The sequence below is a fragment of the Muntiacus reevesi genome, chromosome 1, assembly GCF_963930625.1.
Source record: "Muntiacus reevesi chromosome 1, mMunRee1.1, whole genome shotgun sequence".
In the NCBI taxonomy this organism is placed as follows: domain Eukaryota; kingdom Metazoa; phylum Chordata; class Mammalia; order Artiodactyla; family Cervidae; genus Muntiacus; species Muntiacus reevesi.
In genome coordinates, this window is record NC_089249.1 from 40,046,991 (window position 1) to 40,071,420 (window position 24,430).

At 34.7% G+C, this 24,430-nt stretch overlaps 1 protein-coding gene across 6 annotated transcripts in view; it reads right to left on the minus strand.

The window, feature by feature from the left end:
* ATF7IP (activating transcription factor 7 interacting protein) overlaps positions 1–24,430 on the minus strand; it is a 109,997-nt gene that overhangs the window by 71,099 nt on the left and 14,468 nt on the right. For 3 of the 6 annotated variants that reach the window (XM_065940968.1, XM_065940991.1, XM_065940997.1), the window contains exon 1: positions 20,193–20,502. The exons of 1 other annotated variant lie outside the window; for it this stretch is intronic. In XM_065940968.1, coding sequence (XP_065797040.1) covers positions 20,193–20,209 — 17 coding nt within the window. In that variant the 5' untranslated portion in view covers positions 20,210–20,502. Of the gene's footprint in view, positions 1–12,054; positions 12,286–20,192; positions 20,503–24,430 lie in introns of those variants that run through there. 2 more of the 6 variants (XM_065940962.1, XM_065940984.1) reach the window with 2 other exon arrangements.

A 24,430-nucleotide genomic window follows, 5' to 3' on the forward strand; every position in this document is an offset into this window, starting at 1 on the left:
TATGTATGTATGTACATATATATTTAAGTGTTCTTTTTTCAGGAGAAAAAGTTAACAGTTTAATCATAGTTCTTACATCTCTAAACTTCTAAAATCTGTCAAAATCTGAATAGCGCTGCATTTTTTTTCTAACACCTTTCCCCTGCAATCATTTGAGAATCTCACTTAAGGGTAAAAGATTTTACTGTGTATTAAAAATACAAAGATTAAATATTAATCAAAGCAGATCTCTAACCAGGTGGGGATTAGGCCTTATTTATTTTTGACACAAACTTGTTCCAACATATAGTGCTTTCCACACAGTCAACATTCAATAACTGTTTTCTCAAACTAAAACAATTCCTGAGGAAAACAAACAATCCTGTTATTCATGTCAAGCAAAAGTTAAACATATAAATATTTAATCTTTACAATACTGCTATGTTTGGTTTTTTCAGTTTTGTCTAATGTGGGATAATATTAAAGTTGACAACACGGTTCTGTCACCCAAATAAAAGAATGCTTGTCAACATTCTAACTTTCCAACCTAATTATGCTTCAGTCTCTCTCAGTATTAGTCGCTCAATGGTGTCCAACTCTTTGCGACCCCCATGAACTGTAGCCCACCAGGTTCCTCTGTCCATGGAATTCTTCAGACAAGAATACTGGAGTGGGTTGCTATTTCCTTCTCCAAGGGATCTTCCTGACTTAGGGATCAAACCTGGGTCTCCTACATTGCAGGCAGATTCTTTACCATCTGAGCCACCAGGGAAGCCCCAATTATGCTTAGTATGCATGCTTGTATGTATATAACACATTTACTCTGGAGAATCATAAAGATGCCAAGCAATGTGAAGTCTAATGTAATTAACTATGAAGCTCATGGGCTACTGAAGAATGACCAAAATTAAAAATAACTAAATAAAAGGACAATAAAAAGAAAAGGTAAAATGGGAAAAAATCTTTTTTTAATTTCAAGAATTTAAATTATAGCTGTTGAAATGAAAGGTTGGTTATAATCAAATCATATTAAAACAAACGTGGCTTATCAAAGTTCATGTTTTAAATATCTCAAACCCTCCATTATGTTTTAATGAAGTGGTAAATTAACTTTAAAATGGTTTTTTTTGGTCAAAAAAGCAATTCATGTATTTGATATTGAAAGTTAAAAGTGAAAGTGAAGTCGCTCAGTCGTGTCCAACTCTTTGCGACCCCATGGACTGTAACCTACCAGGCTCCTCAGTCCATGGAATTTTCCAGGCAAGAGTACTGGAGTGGGTTGCCATTTCCTTCTCCAGGGGATCTTCCCAACCCAGGGATCAAACCCGGGTCTCCAGCACTGCACACAGATGCTTTACCGTCTGAGCCACCAGGGAAGCCATTTGATATTAGGAAGTATTTGATATTAGGAAAGTCTAAAAACTTCATTATGAAAATTACATGTAAAAGACTTACTTTTAATAAAGCTTATAAACAGTGTGTTTAAGACATAAAAATGCAGAATAGTTTTAAGTAACAAAAAGAGCTCCAGTTAAGGATGAAAATACATCAGAAAAGCAATCCATTGGCAGCATATCCTTTTAAGATAGCTAGATTTTAAAATTAACCAAGCCTTTAAAAACATAAATATTATTATTTTAGGCAGTGGTCTGAATGAAAGGTAACTTAGCTATTGTTTTACTTATTTTTCTTAATGTTGTATTCACATGTGACTTGGATATTCAGATCTAACCTAGAACTGTATCCACACCTTTAAGGCAATTTAAATCTTAAATGTAAATTCATCTTGTTTACTTACCTGAACAAACTATGATCCTCATCAAAAGAAAAGATATGAATTAACCTACGAGTTATAATTAGGGGGGAAGAATGTAACAAATGGGTCAAAATTTGATAACAAGGCCCAACAAGTGGGGAAAAAGTATTTTACAATTCCAGATATGTAAGTCAAATTATCACTTTAAATATATATCTCAGCACTTCATATTTTCTTAAAATTATTTAAAGCAGTTATTATATGTTTTTGTTTTACTGACACCAGTTTTATATTTCAAGAGAACAGAAAAAGCATGAAATTTGCAGAATATTATTCAAAGTAAACATTTTATCACACACCAATTGGAATTTTGGGAGGTCTGAACTATCAATGGCACCTTAGTGTTAAAAATTAGTACAGCAAGTAAATGTTCTAGAGAAGTTTAGATACACGCAAGAAATGTCACCCTCCTCCATCTTTCTATACTCTTACCCATCTCTAGACCCTCCCCTCCTACAACCCACAGGAATTCAAACTGTCATCTGAGAACCAGATATTCTGTGGCCATAGCCTATGTGTACAGAAGTTTAACTCTAACAATAAACATAACTAAATTAAAAAAAGAAGCCTAATCTTTCATTTCAAAGAGGAAACTCAAATTCTTCTTTGTACCTATAATTTTTCTCTTCTGTAGCAAAGCAATATTTGCTAGTATATTATCACTGAATAGATTTAACTAAAATTATGTTTACTGCAACTTTTTTAATTGATTTTATTTGCAAATCTATGTTTTTCTTCTGTTAGAATTTAAGAAAAAACTTGTGCTTTTGATAACAAGATCTCTCTTGGGCATAAACTCAGAATGGACCAGCACTCTTCCAGGGAGCAAAAAAAAGAAAAATTATATGCCCACTCTGGAACTTCCCTGGCAAACAATGCATGAGAATATAATCTACTTGTGTTAGGCAAATGTTCCTAAAAAGCTTAGTTTCACAAGTTGGGCTATCAGAAGCTACTACAAAAAGCTTGTGATATATTTTAAGAAAACACAGTTCCTTCCCCAAAACTAAGGATTATCACTTTGTTTTCTTTCAGAACCTAAAAAAAATCTGCAAATCTCACCAAAACATTATACTTTGGAAACTCTCTTAATCTCTCTCCTACTAACCATTAGACCAAGGAAGTCAATGTTTTCCACCCATTCTATAAATATATTGACTGATGACCAGAAGTATTACTGAGATCTCACGTTTGTCTATTCTCATCTAAATCGGCTCAGATTAGTTGTGCTTGCTACTGAATTCAATTTATGTTTTTACTTTAAATTACAGACTACAATTAAACTTTGTATAAACTGATGAAATATGAGTGCAAAAAAAAAAAGCTTTAGATCTGCATCAGTAGAAGACAATAATGCAGGAAAAAAACACAGATTGGAGACAGCTGGCTTGGGCAAACCATTGAAGACCTTTAGATCTAAAGTTTTCCATCTGGAATAAATGGAAAACAAAGGACTGAGAGGATCCTTAAATTTTGACCCTTAAATAAAATTTTAATAAATTCCACTTGAAAACCCACTGCTCTACTGAGAAATGGCAAAGATAGCTTGGAGTACTTGTGTATTTATCAAATGCCTAAATGGTCACTATTACAGGACAGTTTTTAAGACACTAAAGAAACAATGTGATTAAAAACTTTTACAGAAATATAACCAAAAATTTGTTACACATGTAAATTTTAACATAAATGTGGAAAAGAAATATAGGCAGTAATACAATCTGTAGAAACCTTTCTACATGAATAACCATGAAAATTAGGAGAACTCTATTTTCCATTAACTACTACCTCTCTGGTATAGACTATTTAATCCTAATAATAAAAACAGGCTTTCAAATGTGTAATTACAAACAAGACCTCTACAGAGCCCTTACTGTCTTCCTGATAGAGTTAGTACACCCAGTTTTTATGAGCCAGATTTCTGAAAACTGACTCTGCATAAAGAATAACTCAAATTCAAACGGGAGGGCGAAGAAAAGAGTATGCTTTTCTTAGCAATCTCAATTTCAATTGCACTTCTGCCCATAACCCTACTTATAATTCAGTTATATCCACAAGACTTCACAAGTAGTTGCTAAGCAACAGCAACATGCTGAGTTCAGGACTATTGGAAATCTGGCTGTCTGCCACATTAAAATATTTAACTGAGCCTAGAGCTTCCAGAATTTAAAAAAAATAAATAAATGAAAGAAAGGGAAAACGAAGGGGTTGGGGAGGGAAACCCAAAGAAGTACAATCGTAAATGCAATAAACTACCAAGTTCTTTTCAAGGGTTCACAAATTCAGATCAAAGACCTGACTGTGGTATTTTCAAATACTTATCACAGTTCTCTACAAAGTTTTTTTTATCATCCTTTAAATACTGGAATACACATTCTAAAGTTATTCTACTGGAGAAGACATGTGATTAGCCAGGTCACTATTAATGGCAGTAACAACTCTCTCAATAATATACTGTGAACAGTCCTTGGAGAAACTAGGAGGGAGTCTGTATGAAATGACTGACACTTCCTATTAGATCTTTAAGGCCCAGAAACAAAAAATTATACATTCTCTTTAGAAGCACTCTATCCCTAAGGTGTGGCTAACTACTAAATGAAAATAGTTTTCTATCCTAAATTGCACATTTTAAACATTTTAAATACCTCTAATAACTTAAAAATTAAGCATATTCAGATATGTATTAACAACCTAAAAATTAACTGTCATTTTTCAACAGAAACTGAAAAGGCATTGAGTATGTTCCCTGGCTCATTCACAGGTAAAAATGAAAATTAAGAACATAAAGACTGCTTGCTTAGCTGATAATGGCAACTTCAAACCAACAGAAAACTTCATATTTAGTAGTAAAACATCACAGATATTTCCATAAAAGGCAGAAACAAAAAGTGTGGTACTATATTCATACATTTATTGTTCTAGAAATCTTAACAAAAAGAGTAAGACCTCAGAGAAGATATAAAGAAGAAAACATTTAACTCAGAATAGCAAGAAAAAAAGTATCTAGAAACATCAACATATAAGAAAAAGACTGACAAAACTATGAAAGGATGTGAAATATTAGAACTATGCTGGGTATATGACTCAATGTAGACAATATCAAAGGCACTTAGAAAAGTAACAAGTAACCACAAGTTTTGAGAAACACTTTATTTACCATTTACTTTGGAGAAGGAAATGGCAACCCACTCCAGTATTCTTGCCTGGAGAATTCTTGCCTGGAGAATCCCATGGACGGAGGAGCCTGGTGGGCTACAGTCCACGGGGTCGCAAAGAGTTGAACACGACTGAGCGACTTCACTTTCACTTTTTAAAATTCTAAACTAAATTGTTTAGTCAGTGTTAGTACTCTAGCGCTTTCTTAATCACAGATTATTTTTTTTCATTTATCTTTTTAGTTGGAGGCTAATTCCTTTACAATATTGTAGTGGGTTTTGCCATACATTGACATGAATCAGCCATGGATTTACATGTGTTCCCCATCCCGATCCCCTCTACTGCCTCCCTCCCCATCCGATCCCTCTGGGTCTTCCCAGTGCACCAGCCCTGAGTACTTGTCTCATGTATCCAACCGGGGCTGGTGATCTGTTTCACCCTTGATAGTGTACTTGTTTCAATGCTGTTCTCCAGAAACACTTTAAAGCTGAAAAGCATAGTGGGCTCGCATCCCAGCCCTTCTCGGGCGCTAGGCCTCCTTCCTCCGCTCCTCCACCTGCCCATCTTCCGTGGGCGCCAATCTCGGGGAGGACACTGTACTGTGCTGGGGTGCCTCACGCCAGGGGCATGCCAATCAGTGGGCAGCAGCCTGCCAGCCTAGTGGCTGCACCACCAAATAGGCAGAGCTTGTCACCTGGGGATGGGAGGCGGGCCTACTGCACAACTGCAGTACCACAGCAGTCCCCAGTTCAAAAAAAAAAAAAGCATAGTGCTAATATGATTAGTACCAGAATAAGAGAGTATCTATTAGTGAGTAAAAAAGACAAAAAACTCAAAAGGACAAAAAAAAAATCAAATAAGCAATTCATGAAAGGAACATAAGAAAAACTATTCAACTTCGATAATAATCAGAAAAAGACAAAAGTAAGAGAAAATACTTTGTTTACATCAGATTGGCAACTACTTGGGCTTCGTGGTGGCTCAGATGGTAAAGAATACTCTTAGCATCACCAGCCCAGGTTGGATGCATGAGACAAGTGCTCGGGCCTGGTGCACTGGAAAGACCCAGAGGGATCGGGTGGAGAGGGAGGTGGGAGGGGAGATCGGGATGGGGAATACATGTAAATCCATGGCTGATTCATGTCAATGTATGACAAAAACCACTACAATATTGCAAAGTAATTAGCCTCCAACTAATACAAATAAATGGAAAAAAAAATATTGTTAGCGATAACGTACAGCAATGAGTAGCATCATACACTGCTGATATAAGACTTCAGTGTCACAGCTATTTTCAGGGGCAAATAAGCAGAACTGTGTATCACTTTGACACACCAAAGGGCTTCCCTGGTGGTTCACATAGTAGAGTCTGCCTGCAGAGCAACAGACCCAGGTTAGACCCCTGGGTCGGGAAGATCCCCTAGAAAAGGGAACAGCAACACACTCCAGTGTTCTTGCCTTGAGAATTTCATGGACAGAGGAGCCTGGTGGGCTACAGTCCATGGGGTCCCAAGGAGTCAGACAAGACTGAGCCACTTTCACTTTCACACACCAAAGATACTTTGAGATATCCATCTTAAGTATTACTAATAATATGTAATATCTTTTTAAAAGGTAATGTATCAGGATATCTACTGCTGTACTATAATAGCAAACAAACAAATTAAAAATCAATCCCTAATAGTTAAAAAGTACTGGAAGATCCACTAAAGAATAAAGAACAATAAGAAATTAAGAACACAGTAGATATTCTTATTGATGTGAATATTACGTATACAACAAGTAGCTTTAGAATTCAACATACTTAACAGTACAAACTTTGAAGTCAGACATACCCCTTTGAATACAGGTATGATCATTTCCTTCTTAAATTACCTGTCCATGAGACTTCTCCTCTCCTTGCCTCAGTATCTTCATCTATGAAACTGAGACTATTATAATGCCTGCCTTCATAAAAATGTTATGGAGATTAATGAGGACATAAATAGAAAATTCTTAGACATTTAAGTAGTTAATAAGTATTCCAAATTTTATGCAATGATGCTTTAAAATGCAAAATAATATATTTATTTTATATTTATTTTATATTTATTTTATAAATATAAACATTGATATATGCATGTAAGTGATATTTTGAAGTCTGGACAGATAAATGCCAAACTACTTACAGCAGTTCCCTTGAGGAGAAGACAACAACATAAATACAAACTTTTACTTAGACCTCATATACCAGTTTCAGTTTTCAAATGACAACATATTTGTGTGATTTATCTTAACAGTTAAGCTCATTCCACTTTTCCCAATCTCTTTCATGCCAATGCTGAACCAAGGCAGCAGTGACGCGGCATTTGTGAACGCAGACAGGGTGGTGACCCACAGACACTGAGCTCCGGAAGAGACAGGGGGAGGCTCCCACTGAAAACGCGCATCCCCAGCTTCTGCCATCAGCAGCTGGCAAAAGCCCCCTCAGTCACCTGGGTCAGCACACACCCAAAACAAAGCAGGAACTCTCAAGCACAGAGACGAGTACAGTCAATTAAAACTGTCAGGGCAGGGGGAGGTAGGGATGATACAAAGGACAAACAGAAAGCTAAGAGACATGACGGACATACCCAGAAGCAACAACTTTCATCCAAGAGGAATTATAGAAAAAAAGAACTGAGGGAAAAAAAGGAGAAAAGTAAGAAAAAAATTTCACAGACCTAAAAAAAGTTTTCCAAAGAAAAAGGTCTACTAATTACCAAAAGAGACTAAATTAAAACTTTTAACACTTAGACATACTATGTTGAGATTTCAGAAAACCCATATGAAGAAATACTAATAACTCAGAATTTTTTAAAAAATCATTTTAACTACAAAGGAATAAAAATTAAACTGACATCAGACTTGTCATCAGCAATACTAAATGCTAAAATAAAACAACAATATCCCCAAAGTCAGGGGGAAAGTTATTTTTAGCCTAGAATCCTATTGCCAGAAAATCAACAAGGATAGAAAAAATAAAAGTACTACTTGTGAGCAAAGACTGAGTTAATAGATTATTGCTAACATAATCATATAAAGATATACTTACAGATAGAAGACAGCAAAAGACCCTAGAAGAAACTCAGATAAGGGAAATAGCAATGCTCCACAAAAGAAGTAAAACTCATGAGCAGGCTAAAATAATTGAGGACCGACCATCTTTAAAACAAATATTCTGGAACAAAATATAAGATAATTACAAAATGGGAATTAATGGACTTTAAGATTGTGGAATAGGGAACAAAGGAATAAAGAAAATTATCAATCTAAAAGTTACCTAGGCTTCAAACTGGGTAAAAGGACAAAAATATCATCAAATATGTGCTATATATTACCTTTTAATAAAATAGCATAGAAAGGTTGAAAATAGGTAAAAATGATACATGAGGCAAATGCCAAACAAAAAAGAAGTATAATGTATAAAACCCACATGTAACATATAAAAAAAAATTCAAATTTAAAATCCAGTAATGGAACAAAAAAGATATTTCTAATTAATAAAAGGTACAATCCACTAGAAACAGTATGTCTGATATACCTAAATAATACCACTTCAAATCACATACACCAAAAATATATTTTTTAAAATTCAAGGAAAAACTAATAAATCCAGAAAGACAGACACACCTCTTTCTAAACTCTACAGATGAGAAAAACAATATTAAAAATGCATTTCTCAATTAACATGCTGAAGTGAAGAAATGAAGTCACTCAATAGAAAAGTAAATAGAATTGTATATCAAAAAAACACAGAATACAAATTTTTATGAACAAAAATCAACATACATTAATATTGACTGTGCATGTGGTGACAAGGAAATATTAATAAATTCAAAGACTACCCCCCTAAAAAAATTCACACAAGGCCACATTCTCTAGCCATAACTTAATACAGTTAGATAAACAATAATGAAATGAGAGGGAAAGTTATCGCCTCATAAATTTTTTTTTAAAACTTTGGATTAAGGAGGACTCAGTGGTAATATAAACAAAAAGTATTAACAAAATACCACCCAGGGAATTCAACTAAAATGACACTCAGGAGAAAATCTAAATGCATACACTACTAAAGCAGCACAGGGACTTCCCTGGTAGTCCAGCGGCTAAGACTCCGTGCCTGCAACGCAGGGGGCCTGGGTGTGATCCCTGGTCAGGGAGCTAGGTCCCACATGCTGCAACTAAAGATTCCACATGCAACTAAGACGGGCACAGCCAAGTAAATAAATAAAATATTAAAAAATAAAATAAAATAAAGAAGCACAAACTCAAAAATGCAAGTAAAAGTTATAAACCCAAAGAAAGTAACTACAATAAAAATTGAACATTATCATGGGAAACTCAATAAAACAGCAAGCAATCAATGAAATCCAAAACCAGCTCTTTGAAAGACTTCCGAAAGGGGGGGAAACAAGCAAGGAAAATCAAAAGAAAGCATAATAAACCACATTAGAAATCAAGAAGAAAATATAATTATAAGATAATACACTTGGTTCAAATATTTAAGTATATTACACGTTATCAATGGAATACATGAAAAAGACTAAGGGATTTTAACTTATTGCAAACTCAATAAAATTCAGCAGTGGGAAGTGGCTGCCAAAAATGTCAATGCAAACTTAAAACTAGATAACAGAAGTACACTGTCAGAAAAAAAGAACATTCTTTTTAGTAATGTATTTACTTATGAGCATAACAGATAAAAGAGACTTTTAAAAACAATAGAATAAACAAGAGGATGACCAGGCTAAAGAAAGACCTAGAACAATGAGCAAACGTTAGAAAAATGGTGAATATTTAGCCTAGAAAACACAAGAGAATTTTAATGGCTTTCTTTAAATAGTGCAGATTTGTCATGTAAAAAATAGAGAGATACACAGAGAAAGAGACAGACACAAGGTAGAGGGCAGGAACAAAACAATGAAAAGCCAATTTTGTCTCAAAATCTGCAAGCGTTCATTGTTTTGGATGTCCAACAAAAGAAGGAACTGCCTTATAAAATTAGAGCCTTTCTTTTCTGTCATTAGAAATGTAGATGCAGAAGCCAGATAACTACCTGTCAGAAATTACCTGTCAGAATTAACAAACAGTAGACTCCAGTGCAAGGTGTGATGTTAGAACTACTAGATCACTCACGTCCATTTCATTTCGAAGATTTTGTAAGTCTACACTGCTTGCTAAACAAAAGTTTTGTTGCCTAAGAGGAACACCAAAACTAAAACTTCAGATTTCATTCCCTAGATTTTTGAATCATGCAAACTCAAGCTTAACATTCTCGAAGATTGCACATCTTTATTATGCTCATGGCCTTTATTTTTGTCTTATGTGCCTCTTTTTAGGTTTTTTTCTTTATAGACAGAATACTCCTGTTTTCCATCATCTTTCTTTGCCTTGACCCCTAACTCTAACAGTAATCAATAAATGCCTCTGTTTTGGTCTAACAACTCCTTGCCTCTTTATCTATATACATATATAAACCAGTCTGTCTCCACTGTCTTCCTAGCCCAACATTCTCCCAAACACTGCCTCAAAGAGAAGTCTGAAAACATTTCCCAGCTGTGCTCTCTACACCAAGAGAACATATCCAGCCTCATTCTTCCACTGAACCTCAAGCACACTATTCAAAATTGATATATTTCTACTATCACTATTTCTCCAATTCTAGTGAAACTCTTTACTTAGAGGAAATATATCCACAAATATACATTTTTATACTTCAAGAGAACATATATTAATACAATCATTTTTAAAATCCCAAGCAATACAGTCAAAGGGCAACGGGAAATAGTTCGGGCCCCTGAAACATGAGTGTGCCTTTTATCACAGTTGACCTCTAGATTTTAAGTATTCAACTACTCAGTAATAAAGGACCAACTACCTTTCATCTAGAGAACTGAAGTCCCAACTAAAACCAGCACTTTCAGGTTGCAGAAAGAACCTGCTATTTAACTCCCAGAAAAGAATGCAAAGGCAGAGAACTGCCTACTCTAATTCCTTCCTTCCATTTCTCTAAACTAGCCTCACTGCCCCCTCTTAGCTTCATTCAACTTTCTTACCTCTCCACTCTCATCCCTCTAAAACTGTTATATCAATCTGTAATATATCTTATCATTGGCCATACTGATACAGTATGAAAGAGTAAAGGACAGGAGAGCCTGGCATGCTGCAATCCATGGTGTCACAAAGAGTCTGACAAGACTTAGCAACTGAACAACAATAATGATATATCATCAGTATGCATTTCTTTATAAACATAAATCTTCGTATCTTTTCATGCGTGCTGAGTTGCCTCTGTTACGCCCGACTTACAATAATGGTTACCATATTCATTATTTTATATAGTTCTTTATTTTTTTTCAATGAGATTTTTTGCATGCAATTTTTCAGACATACAAAAAAAAAAAAAATAAATGCTCATGTACCTTTCACCGAGCTTAAGAAATAAAATATTAGACTCAACAGAATTTCTAATTAATACATTCTTGTTAGTTTTAGATTCTTAAATTCACTTCATAAAATGGTGATGAATTTAAATATGTGGAAATGGAAATGATAAAGGGGGTAGGGAACACTTGACCATGTTATATGTATAAACATACATTATCTAATGTATGTTAATGAGTCACTTGTGAAAACACAAGCATTCTGATTTTGAGGTTAAAGGGGTACACTTAAACTAAAACTTCATGTTTAGTAAGGTTACAAAAAGTCATCGCTCTTCATGTACCAGTTGGTGTCACTACAACTGAGAACACAGTAACAGAACTATAATGAAGAGACCTAAAACTGATTTCCATGTAATAAGAACATATTGTATGCATGAATAATACTCATATATGAAGCCTACTGTTAATGTCAATTTAAACCTGAGATAAATTAGAGAAGATGAAAATATTTTTAAGAAATCAAATCCAAGTATGACATTTAGAATCTCCTGAAAATTAACATTAAACAATCTAGTAATCCTGGTATTAATAAACTAAAAACAAAAAAAAAAACCTCCCAAAGGTGAGAGGCAGATATAAGGCCTGAGGAGGTAGGGGAGGGAGAAAAGCTATCATAGAAGAAGGACCTGAATCTCTTACCTGTGGGCAGCTTGATACTGTGAAAAAGACTTCCTCTTCTGTTAACCACTGCTACTCAGTTCATTTGTATAACCATAAAAGCTCATGCAGATTTCTAGATCAGCTTTTTTTGAGCCTAAATTATTTCTTGTTTGGTACATATTCATTAAAAAAAAAATAGGAATACAGTAGACTGGCTACATATTAAAGCTCCTTTCAGTGGTTCACATCTGTTGTGTAGTTTGTGCAGCAAATATCCCATCAACCTCAAAAGCCAGAAAACATCAGACAGCATGTCAGTGAAGCTCACAGAACACTCAACGTACATCTTCCAAAGGACTGTTGCAAGTGAAGATGCCTAGAATCAGAATTCTTTTGTATAGCTTTCTATGCTGCCAACTATTAAGTCTGCAGCAACTGTGTGCAGCTAAGTACCTCCCACATATTACCCAATAGTATCAATAGGTACAAATCTATAAAAGCAGAACAGAAACTTAAAAGGCTTATAGCTTCTCACTACTTCACTTATTCACTGGCAATTGTGGAGGTCTCAGTACTCCTAATACATCAACTCTGTTCTTTCAGTCCAAAAGGCTGCATTCTTATACATTCCAAACAGAAAATCCATGACACATATTATTTGCTGCCCTAGCACAGCCAGACTGCAGTTACAGCTAGCTGGCGCCAGTAAGAACAATTTACATAAAGCAGTCCTCACTTCATGACCAAACTGAAGAATACTGCCGAGTGAACCCTCCCCCACTTGTTCCCCAACAGGCACTGACTGGTTCTAGAATATATCCAGTTATTTGTTTACTAACATGATTAAAATCCAGGTAATAAAAAAAACCAACTTAGAGTTCTTATATAACTGAAATTCTAACCCCACTACATCAAAAATATTTTTAACCCCCCGAGATATTCAAAAGCCTTAATTTGTGGCATAGACCAACATGATTACATAAATCCAATGATTGCTATTCTAACAACCATTAAAAATATAAATTATAATTCATATTAGCTAAAAGCTGTCCTTATTCTACTCTACAACTGCCTTCAAAATTTAATTAATCATTTAAATAGTAAATGATCATTAAATAGACATGTTCTTAGAATCATATTGCTTTATGTTTTACCAGATAGTAAGATAATACATCTTCAAGTGTCACTATTATGATGTTTAAATTATTCGACATATTTACCACTGGTGAATACTACAAAAGTATGCACTCAATATCAACACTCAGGCATGTTATATAACAAGTATCTACACAAGAACATATTTTGTGTGGCATATTCTTTTTGAACCTAAATCACTTATGTATTGTTTTAATGGATCAGATCTGACTGGGTAAGAATTGAGTCATTATCTATGAAAGTGTTAATCGCTCAAGTCATGTCTGACTCTGACACGATGGACTACATAGCCTCTGTCCCTGTAATTCTCTAGGCAAGAAAGAATACGGGAATGGATTGCCATTCCCTTCTCCAAGGGATCTTCCTGACCCAGGGATTGAACCCAGGTCTCCCGCACTGCAGGTAGATTCTTTACCATCTGAGCCACCAGGGAAGTCCATTTACTATGCTAAGGGTTATCCAAAATATGTTCCTTATTTTTTAATCTTATGTTCAGTTGTCTTAAAACATAGGTCTTAAATTATCCCTACTGTGCAATAAATAAGGCTCTAAATAAGGAAATGATAAAGCTATATAAAAACAGGAATTGGTAGACTTCTAATATGTGGATAATCCTAAATGCTACCTACATTATCTCTGATAAGCAGTAGTAGATTTCCTCAACAACTATATTCTCTTCTTAGGATCTGTGCTCCACCGGCATCAGATGAAAGGACAGGGACAAATATATAAGATCGTGTGACTTCATATAGTAGACACCGTGCAAGTTAACACGTGGTGGGAGGAAAGATTTTATACCAAAAGAACAACTGATCATAAAATCTCAGAGTCGGAAATCAGCTAAGTATTGTATTCATTCCAGTTTTAATTTTGGTTCCTCCCTCTCTGTTTCTACTTTATACACCCAACTCTTTGAATAAATGTACTTAAAATCAAAGGACCTAAAGTCCTTTAGTCCAGCATAAAATATAATGTCAATAACAATATTTAGAGAAATAAATTAATCCTGACAATGAATTAATTAATCATAAGAAGCTCAAAATTTCTGCAGCCTGCTTACCTAAGTGCCAAGAATGGAAATTACCACACTAAATTAAAGTTGAGAAACACTGAGAAACAATGTTTCTCAAACTAACAATGGTAAAGAATCAAAGTTTTATTTCCAATCCATTACAGATTAGTACTCTTGTAAAACACAATGAAGATGAGTTATCTGGGGGGTGAGGGAAGCATATAAAATATGACTTTTATTCTTTGATCTGATATAAAATTATTTTCTTAGATTGATGTAAAATTTTCTAGACATTCTTAATTTTAGTTATCTAATGGAGGACCAGGAGCAGATGAACTGATAACTGACCGTGAACTGACTCACAGAACACATTTTGAGTAGGGTTCACCTAGCTAGTCACTACCGCATTCCACCTCCAGCATCTTCAGTTGAGCGTCTCATATTTAATTCTATGTTCCTTTTTTCCCTGCCCCAATGTAAACTCCTTGAGAGCAAGGGATCTTGTATTACAGTCATCAAAACAGTGCCTGGCAAATTAAGAGGAGCATAATAAATACTTATTAAATTTGTTGATTCAACTGATCAATTCACAGTACATTTTTGTTTCACTCTATCATGCTACCCTAGCACAAATAAAAACTCTTTGTTTTGTCCCCTTCCGGCTCTTGAAGGTCTTCAATTTGAGATTTAAACACATTGCTCTTGGGCATCGTTACTGTGTATCAGCCAGGGCCCTTACAATCCTCTCTCCCTAAACCCTTTTCTAGAGTACCTAGTACCCCAGACCTCTCAATTTCATAATGATTAAAAAAAGAAACACAGAGCAAAACAATTCATGCTGGAGAGAACCTTGTGAGGAACAACCAACCAATCTTACTCATACTTTATTTGTATCAAACACTACACTAGGTACTTTGTCTTACCCATTTAAATCCCAGTATCAACTCTATATGCTACTTTATCCCCATTTTTAAGAAAACTGAAATTCTGAAAATAAGCAAATAGCCTCCATCTCATAAAAAATAACGCATAGGACCAATTGAGCACTTACTATAAATAGGCATTATATTGACACTCTGAGCACTATTCTAACAAATGAGTGGAAGAACATGAATCACCTTGACCCTGTTTGATTCTAAAGTTCGTATTCTTACCTATAGTCCAACCACCTTCCTCATTTAATGGTCACAAAATGGCATCTAGAGCCTAAATAATTTATCCAAACTACGCAACTACTCACGAGCAGCACCAAAACAATCACTTCCTGACTTCTGCACTAATACTTTCCGCTCTGCATGCCATGGTGCTTGTATGTCAGCAAAAAAAAAAAAAAAAAAGCATCAGTCAGATGACTCCACGGGGCAGTACTGTCTGGTTTACTTCAGCAGAGAAGGCAGATGCCCTCAAGAAGATGCAGAAGCAACTCTAGACTTTTTTTTCTGATGTTAAACTCCCCCTTCTCATTAAACTCAAAGATTTATTGAGTAAGCACTATTTTCATCATTTCCGTATTTACACATTAATGTCCAATAACAGACTATTACAAATTACTAATAGAGAACACTCAGTGGAAGTTCTAACTAGAGCAATTTATTAACAATCCCTTATGTGAATAAACTTTACGCTTTCTTCCAAATCACTTTCTCTTTCAGGAGTGTAAGAAGTGGGAAAACAAGGGAGTCAATCAATGTTTCCTGTGCAAGTTAACTGGATTTTCAATTTTCCCTAAAGCTTTCTAACTTGAAACTCACTTTCTAAAAATGAGTAACATTCTTCTAGCACATCACTGGAGTTACCAATGTCATGGCATTACATGAACACTAAGAAGCCGGCTTACTCTGGAAAATGTGGAATTCAAATTCCCATCAGATCACAATTATACACTACCATGTTTCATGGATTATCAAGGAAGCCTTCACATAGTTGAGATGGTAAATCTTTTATACATGGAAGTGAAATATTAACAAAAACAAGTATATATAATAACCTCTGAAATTATCTAGTCTAGTACAGTGAAGAGAACTTTCTATTAGGAACTTACTCATTTTAAGTGCTAATATTTCTTAATCAATTTAAGCAAAACTCTTTGATAAAGTTCATTCCATTTACCTGTTCAGTAAATTGTGCATCGTGAATATAATTTAACATTTTCTATTCAATATCATCATTTAAAACATCAACAGTGATATAACAAATAAATATAGTGATAGATTTAATACAGTGATAACATGTAAAGAGAATTTATTATCACATTAAAAGACTTTGAGGAACTTAAATGTTCCTAGTTTGTACTTTTTTAACTACTTTGCTTTCAAATGAATGTCACTTTTTGCTGAAGTCAGTAGATCTCCTTCAATCAGTAACCATGGTACTCTAATATAAAATCCAGGACAAGACAATGTGCCGTATCTTCTAAAGAGTAAGCTGATTTTACATATGCTATGTCTTCTACCACATGAAGTAGGTTAGATTTTACTTATGTTTACTTTCTTCTGGATGAGAAGCTGTATTTTAGGTATTAACGACCGCCAACAATCTGTGAAGTAAGCAGGATAGGGATTTAAAACGAACAGCTCACCGGAGTCTAGAAGGTAATGTGAATCAATGAAGAGGACCAGCTGTGAGGAGGAGGCCCTATCTGAAGGAGTTTATGTACTCAACTGTAGACAGATTATTTTTCTCAAGCAAAATACATTTCTAGTACTACCCAATATTCTATTTTCTAAAAGATGAGACAAGCAGATTTTTGTGTAAAATCTGACAACTTTAAGTGTTAGAGAAATATAGCAACGGTTAAAACATTAAAGCAGTCTGCTCACTGCCAGTTTGTGGCCACCGAAAGAGAACTATACTGTAAGGACTCTCATCTGTACTGAAACATATAAAACTCTTTAGGCCCTAAATTCAAGTTATCTCTTTAGAAAAAGTTATTTTCTCACCGCATATGTGGACTACTCAGCCAGACTGGAACCAAACATTTCTCCTACTCTAATCCTGCAATGACAACATTCTATACTGGCTTGACTTAATAAATACATCTGCCACTACCCACATACAGCAAAGGAAGGCTAATTTCTTCAACAGAGAGGACCCAGGAGTACAAATGTGAATATATCAATTATCAGGTGGATATAATGGTGTTAGTTACCACTTCTGAACATGAGTTCTATGAGAAAATTCCCATTCTTTCTAAACAGAACACATTCCCTGATCCAACTGTATTTGATATAGTATTGACATCTGAGAAAAGAAACTGAAGAGCATTCAAGTACTACAGGAAAGTTAGCATACCAGATATTTGTGGAGTATTTTCTGATATTATTCAAAAACATTATGTAAATTGCCAACATATCCTTGCCAAATAGATAGGATTTTTTCCTCCATTTCATAGATAAGGAAATGAGAGTCAGAAAATGTAAAAGTTAGCCAAGAAAAAGGTAGCAAAAGTATAATTCAAATATAGGTTTGAACTCTTGGTCAATGTTCTTTCTGCTACCTCAACATTTCTCTTGAAGGTTTATGCTAGCAAAATGGCTTGTGAAAAGGGATAAACAAATGAGGAGGGCAAAAAGTGACAAAATAATAATGTAACACCTTAATTACCCAGATTTACCATGCCCTCAATTATTGAGCATAATAGCCAACATGGAATTCAGCATAGAAAATTTAAAAACTGTCACCAATCCTAAAAGTAATAATCCCAGTGAGGTCAAGTTTATGTTTATAGTTGCTTATGTTCATAGCTGCAAAAGTGCAACATGGCACTGAAAGAATTAGAAATGAGTAACCGCAGTGTATTGGGGTTTCCCCTTGTCTAAGTAATAATCAGTGGATTCATCTTGTGGAGGGTAAGGTGGATGTAAATTTTATAGTCTACAATAGAAGGCAAGAAGAATGGATCATTAAAATTTCCCTGAGGCCCTACTCTGAAGGTTAACATAAATTGATCAATAATTTCAACCTAGCCAGTTTCTCTCCAGCAATAAAGAATATAAAACCAAGTAGCTGGTTTACATCATATGCAATTTTTGAAATACAGTGAGCTGTTTGTACTATAAGAAGCCAAAAAAATAAGAGTGATTAGAGTCACAGCACATTCACTTTCCTATTTCATACTCTAGGGCAAAACCTTACTGAAACGAAATGCACAATGGATAGAATCACTCACATATATTGGATTTGTCACACATATTGGATTCGTAGTTCTTTTACTTTTTCACAGGCAAGGTCATACGTACATTTACATAAAGAAATGTTCAGATTATGAGAATTCATTACAGCACACAAAAAAGTCCTAATAACTTTACAAAGTAATAAATTAATACATAAAACGAACATACTGCAGCTGTTGATAAAACTGAGCTAATGATCCCAGATACATTTTAGGCCACCGAATAAATAAATACTGATTAAGTTAGGAAAAACAAAAATGTTGCTTAAAAAGTATAAAAATAAGAACAAGTAAAACAATTTCAGGGCAAGGCAGCAATCTTAAACTGTTAAATCATGCAAATATAGGTCTTACACACTACTTTCATGAAAATTTGTGTATTAGAAAAGAAATAAAGGATATATGTTCTAGAGTATTTTTCAAGCTGAATTCCACAGTCCCTTAGCACCTAGACATCTACAAATAGGTGACCTAGATCCTAAAGACCATAACTGTCATACATGATCTGGTTTCTAACTATCATTTTCATCATAACAGCCTAATTGTTCTCATTTTATTAAGTAAGTTTATAATAAGGAGATGTCATAAGTTTACATTATAAAATATACAATAAATACAGCATTCATATATCCCTTTTATATGCTAGGGTTCTTCATAACAATTTAAGATGCAAAAAGTTGCTATTTTTTAGAAGCTGCTGTATTTAGAAAGTCCAAAACTTACTGTTCTAAGTCATATTAGTCAGGGATATATTCATAATACTCTATTTATAAAGATAGAGGGATGCACTATATCATTTAGAAAAAAAATTTTAAGTACTGCTTAAATATCAGCATTTTAATTATAAATAACTGTTCTGCTATCTGAAATAATACAATAACAAAAATTTAATTCTCCTACTTTCTGGGTCACTACCGACTTACAATATCTCAATAAAGTTTTCTACTTCAAAACAACGTTAAGAAAGCTTTTTGAAAATTTTGAAACTAAATTAACAAAGTTACTGAGTCATTAATTTAAGTATACTACACATTTTAACTAAGGTAAACTGGACACACAAAATATCACTTAATTAACTAAAAAACTGAGATTTACTTCAGTCCTGTTGATAAGAATACATTAGATACAAAGAAAAAGGGTATCCAGACCTAGAAAATGTGAGCTATTTCTAAATTCAAAATCTGAATCTGAATGTCAATTTAAGCAAAAAATATAATGATAAAAGTTAGCCCCATCAAAACTGTGAAACAACTGGGTGGCCGGGAGGAGGCAGCATAATAATAAAGAACTGGGACGCACAGGACAAAAAAAGTAACAGTGTTGAAAATTTTTTTAAATTTTTGTAACTGTGATTTATATCCAGAAAATTAACATTCTTCCCAGAAAGCTATCAAACAATACCTCCAAAACATACAGATACACACATACAAACTTAAAAAAAATCACAATCTTCGTGCAAAACAAGATTTATTTATGGCTTCTTTAAAAAAAAAAATCTGAGATAATATACTGTGCTTTGTTTCTACAAATAAATAACAAGCACACTGAATTTTCCAACATAAAAGGAAACAATGAAGTTAACCAGGGCCAGAAAAGCACTACTGTGGTGATCAAATGTTCTGGTAATGACAGAGCATAAGATGGTGAGAAATTACAGGAATTTAACCTTTGACCTCAGCATGCTATGTACTGTTTCCATAAAAGAGGTTTATAGGTTCTATCAGCAAACATTTCAACTTCTTAGCAAGCAAGCTCCAAGTTCACCTTCCTATATAAACTTAGTAAAATGCAAATATTTTTAATTAAAATGTTCAGAGATAAAGAGTAATTGGTTCTTACCTCTGGTCCTGATGCATGTGGCAGGTCTCCTCAGGGGCATAGTGGCTGCCTAAGCAGCTACAAAGACTAGGTTAGCAGCCATTTTGAGACAGCTGCACTGTCTCAGTTGCACTAAAGTGTAATTAAGATGGCTGCAGTGTGCACTCAAGAACTCACACAGTGGAAACTCAGCTATGTATCAGACAAAGCCCCTCCCACTATGTCAGCCTGCAGGAAACAACACTGACAACAGCTTGTGCATATACTGCAACAAACAATGCAGCTACTCAGAACACAGAAAACAGAAGGCAGCAAGCCAGTTTTGTAACATAATGCCTGTGAATCCCGACTTGCAATACAGAGTTTGGGTACATCCTGATCCCAAACAGCTTAAAGTCCATGCCACATATTAGCAGTTACAGAGATAGAGCCAAATCACACACAGCAAACATCAGGGAATTCACTTGAAAGAAAGCCTCCATTTCAGTCCAGAAAAAAAAAAAAAAAAAAAGTCAAACTCTGCTCAAGGTCTTTTTTTTTTTAACTCTTTTACAGTACTTTTTACATGAAAAGAGTGCCAATTTTTATAATTTCTAGAAAATTAAGTTTTTTAAATCCTGATAATCAATTTCAATTTATAGAAAGCTAGTTAAAGATTTTCCCACAGAATCTAAGCTCCAAAGTGCTCAAATCTAGCCAAGTGGTTAAACCTTGCAATCAGATTTTTGACTCTTGACAATAATTTTAAATAAGTACTGGGGAGGACTAGAGACTTTACAGCTAAAATGGCAACAAAGCTTATTTTGAATAACCTGCCATAAAGGTAAAAACAATTTCTTCTAGTCTGTAGTCCAGATGGTCACAAAGACATCTCCAGGTGAGTGGCTGGTCCCAGGGCAAACTTAATTTCATGCCCTGGCACAGACCTCTCAACATTTTGACATGGGTGAAAAGCAAATAAAAATAAAGAATGTAGACACCTTCAGGGGAAAAAACAAATAGGAAGAACAAAAGGGTAAAATTCAGTCTGAAAGTGGGTGTATTAACAACAAGAATTAGTTTTTAGCATTAACCAACCACTAAAAGGAAAAGGACAAAGGCACAGAAGAACCTGTTTGCTTGATAACTCACATCAGCCAAGAAATCCATCTTTTCCTTTTCTCTGACTTGGTTTACCTTCCTAAATTTAGCTGCCTTGTGCTCTCGTCTCTATCCACCACTAAAGGTAGGTATTTACGAAAACTTGGTAAGGGTGTGGTAGGGATTAGCCAAAAGGAGATTGGCCCCCAAAATTGATGATTGCGTAAGCTGAGTGATGGGCACATGGAGCTCATTAATTCATTCTATTTCTGTATACATTTGAAATTGTCCCTAATAAAAGTTAAAAAAAAAAAAATCTGCTTTTTAAAAGTCCTTATTTATCCTCCATGAGATAGCCAGACAATGTAAACTGCTTTAAGTACTGCATTAGGGGAAGAAAAGTTGATATTAACACTTGATCCAAGCCACATTAATTCTTCAAAAATATAATGGATTCTCTGAGGGTGCCTCAGATCTACTTGTTCAAAGCAAGAAATTGCTAAACTGGGAAAGATTCTAACAGGACAGACATTACTGTAGCACCAGAATGTGGCTAAGGTTAATGGGGCGAGACAAACAACCAAAACATTTTGAGTTGCCTGATGAACAGCAGCTGATATTCAAGCAGCAGATTCTTTTGGAAGCTTGTTCTACTGAGATATACATTATGTAACATCCCTTCAAGTGTAGGTTGCTCCCCCGCACTCCTTAAACCTCCTATGTCTTGCCAAATACCTTTCCAATGTAAACACTAAACACGTTTTTCTCAATCTAAGCTCTCCAGGGCAAGCTAAGCTGCTGGCTATTGGCTATGTGTGCTTAGTCGCTCACTTGTGTCCCACTCCTTGCGACACCAGGGACTGTATGCAGCCCACCAGGCTCCTCTGTCCATGGGGATTCTCCAGGTGAGAACACTGGAGTGGGTTGCCAATGCCCTCCTGTAGGGGATCTTCCCAACAGCTATTGGCTATAAGAGCTACCTTTTCACCCAATTTAGATTTCAAATAAGAAACAGAATCTAAGTTCCCTCCTTATACCAATCCTCCTCCAGCCTCTACAACCAATTTACCACCAATTTATTTGTATTCTCTCTATTATCCCAAGACACTTTAAGTCAAATCAATAAATGTATCGATTGTCTACATGCAAGGGGCTTTAGAAGACAAAGGAACAGTAAAGTATATTAACATAAATCAAGATTTCATGTAAGTTTTATATACATTGTTTAGTTATCCTCACACTAACCCTACAAATAGGTTTATCTCCAATTCGTGATTGAGGAAACAGAGAGTAAATAACTTCATGAAAGTGCTAATAGCTAAAATATATTCTAGACTACACTCAGCCTAAGCCTACTTGAGCTCTGTCCATCCCTTCCCACAGTGCTTGTTTCTGTGCAACACGTAAACAACTCAGAATAATGGTCAGGCTGCTACTCAGAGATCTGGTGTCACTGCCAAAGTTTCACTCCTTATCCCCAAGAAACTATGTGCTGGTTTACCCAATAAATCCTATTCATAATTCAACCTAAATTATTTTATCACTGACAATCCTTTTTTTGCTCTCCTTTCCTCTTACTATGTACAAACTCCAAACCAGGTGTACTTGCTCTCTCAAGATCTTTTATACATACCACTAACATACTCAGCATCTTTTGTCATTGACATCTTTACGTATGAGTCCTTATAGGACAGAAATCACAACTTAGTTCATTTTCCACTCACTTCCATAGTGTGAAACACAGTATTTATTTGCTCAATATTTGGTGAGTTGGAATTAATTCCCTGTTTTTTTAATTTTTAAAAAAATGCATTTTATTGAAGTATAGTTGATTGACAGCATTGTGTTAATTTCTACTGTACAGAAAAGTGACTGTCATACACATATATAACTTTTCATATTCTCTTCCATTATGGTTTATCACAGGATACTGAATACAGTGTCCTGTGCTACCCAGTAGGACCTTGTTGTTTATCCATTCCCTATATAATAGAGTCTGCATCTACTAGTTCCAAACTCCCAATTCCTCCCCCACCCCACCCTACTCCCTTGGCAACCACAAGTCTGTTCTCTATGTCTATGAGTCTGTTTCTGTTTTGTAGATATGTTCATCTGTGTCAAATTTCAAAGCCCATATGTAAGTGCTATCTTATGGTATTTGTCTTTCTCTCTTCTTGTTTTTTAAATTATGAAAGTACTATAACACATTTACAAGAGACTTGGAAAATACAGAACATAAGTTACATATAGTTCCACTATATATTACAATTATTTTAAGTAAATGAAGATTTTTAGCTGGAGTTTCAACATCAAACTCTCAAAAATTAACAGAATGAGGGAGGTGGGAGGGGGGATCGGGATGGGGAATACGTGTAACTCTATGGCTGATTCATATCAATGTATGACAAAGCCCACTGAAAAATAAAAAAAAAAAAATTTTTTTTAATTAACAGAATGGACAGAAAAGTAAGATATAGTAGACCTGACAAGCACTATTAACCAATTTAACATAATTAAAAGATTTACACAACTTTACACACAACAGCAGGATACAAATTCTACTCAAGTTCCCATAGACTATAAACCAGGAGGCACTCGCGCATATCCAGGGTAATTCCCCATGTGTTCATTTCTTCCACAAAAATCCCTGAAAATTCTACATCTTTAAGAATCTTCATTTTTTAGGATCTCAACTCTTATTCTCTAGAAAGGAGAATATGTCAGCTAAGTTTTTAACTGTCAACTTAAAGAACTCTGCACTTCAAAACCCAAAGTGGAAAAACTATCTTTTGTAGAGCATTTTTCAGTTTTTAAAGTGCTTTTATAGGCACTATACAGGAGATAACATGTGCTTAGAACAGCTGAATTCTGGGAAAAAAAAAAAACTCTATAGAAAATTACAGATATAATCATAGTATCTACTTTAAAAAATTTCAATATTACTAAGAAAGAGTACAGCTTGATTATATAATGTCAGAGATTATAATCAACTTGTTTTAGCTAGAGTGAGTCTTAATAAACCCAATTAATGTTTATTTGTAAAAGTAAACACATTTGAAAGGCATTTCTAATGTAAAGTAAACATCACCATGATTACTCAATGTTTTACCCTTTTCCTAAGTAAAACTAGCACTTTCATTTCACTCTTACTATGACCATGTAAAATAATGGTACTATAA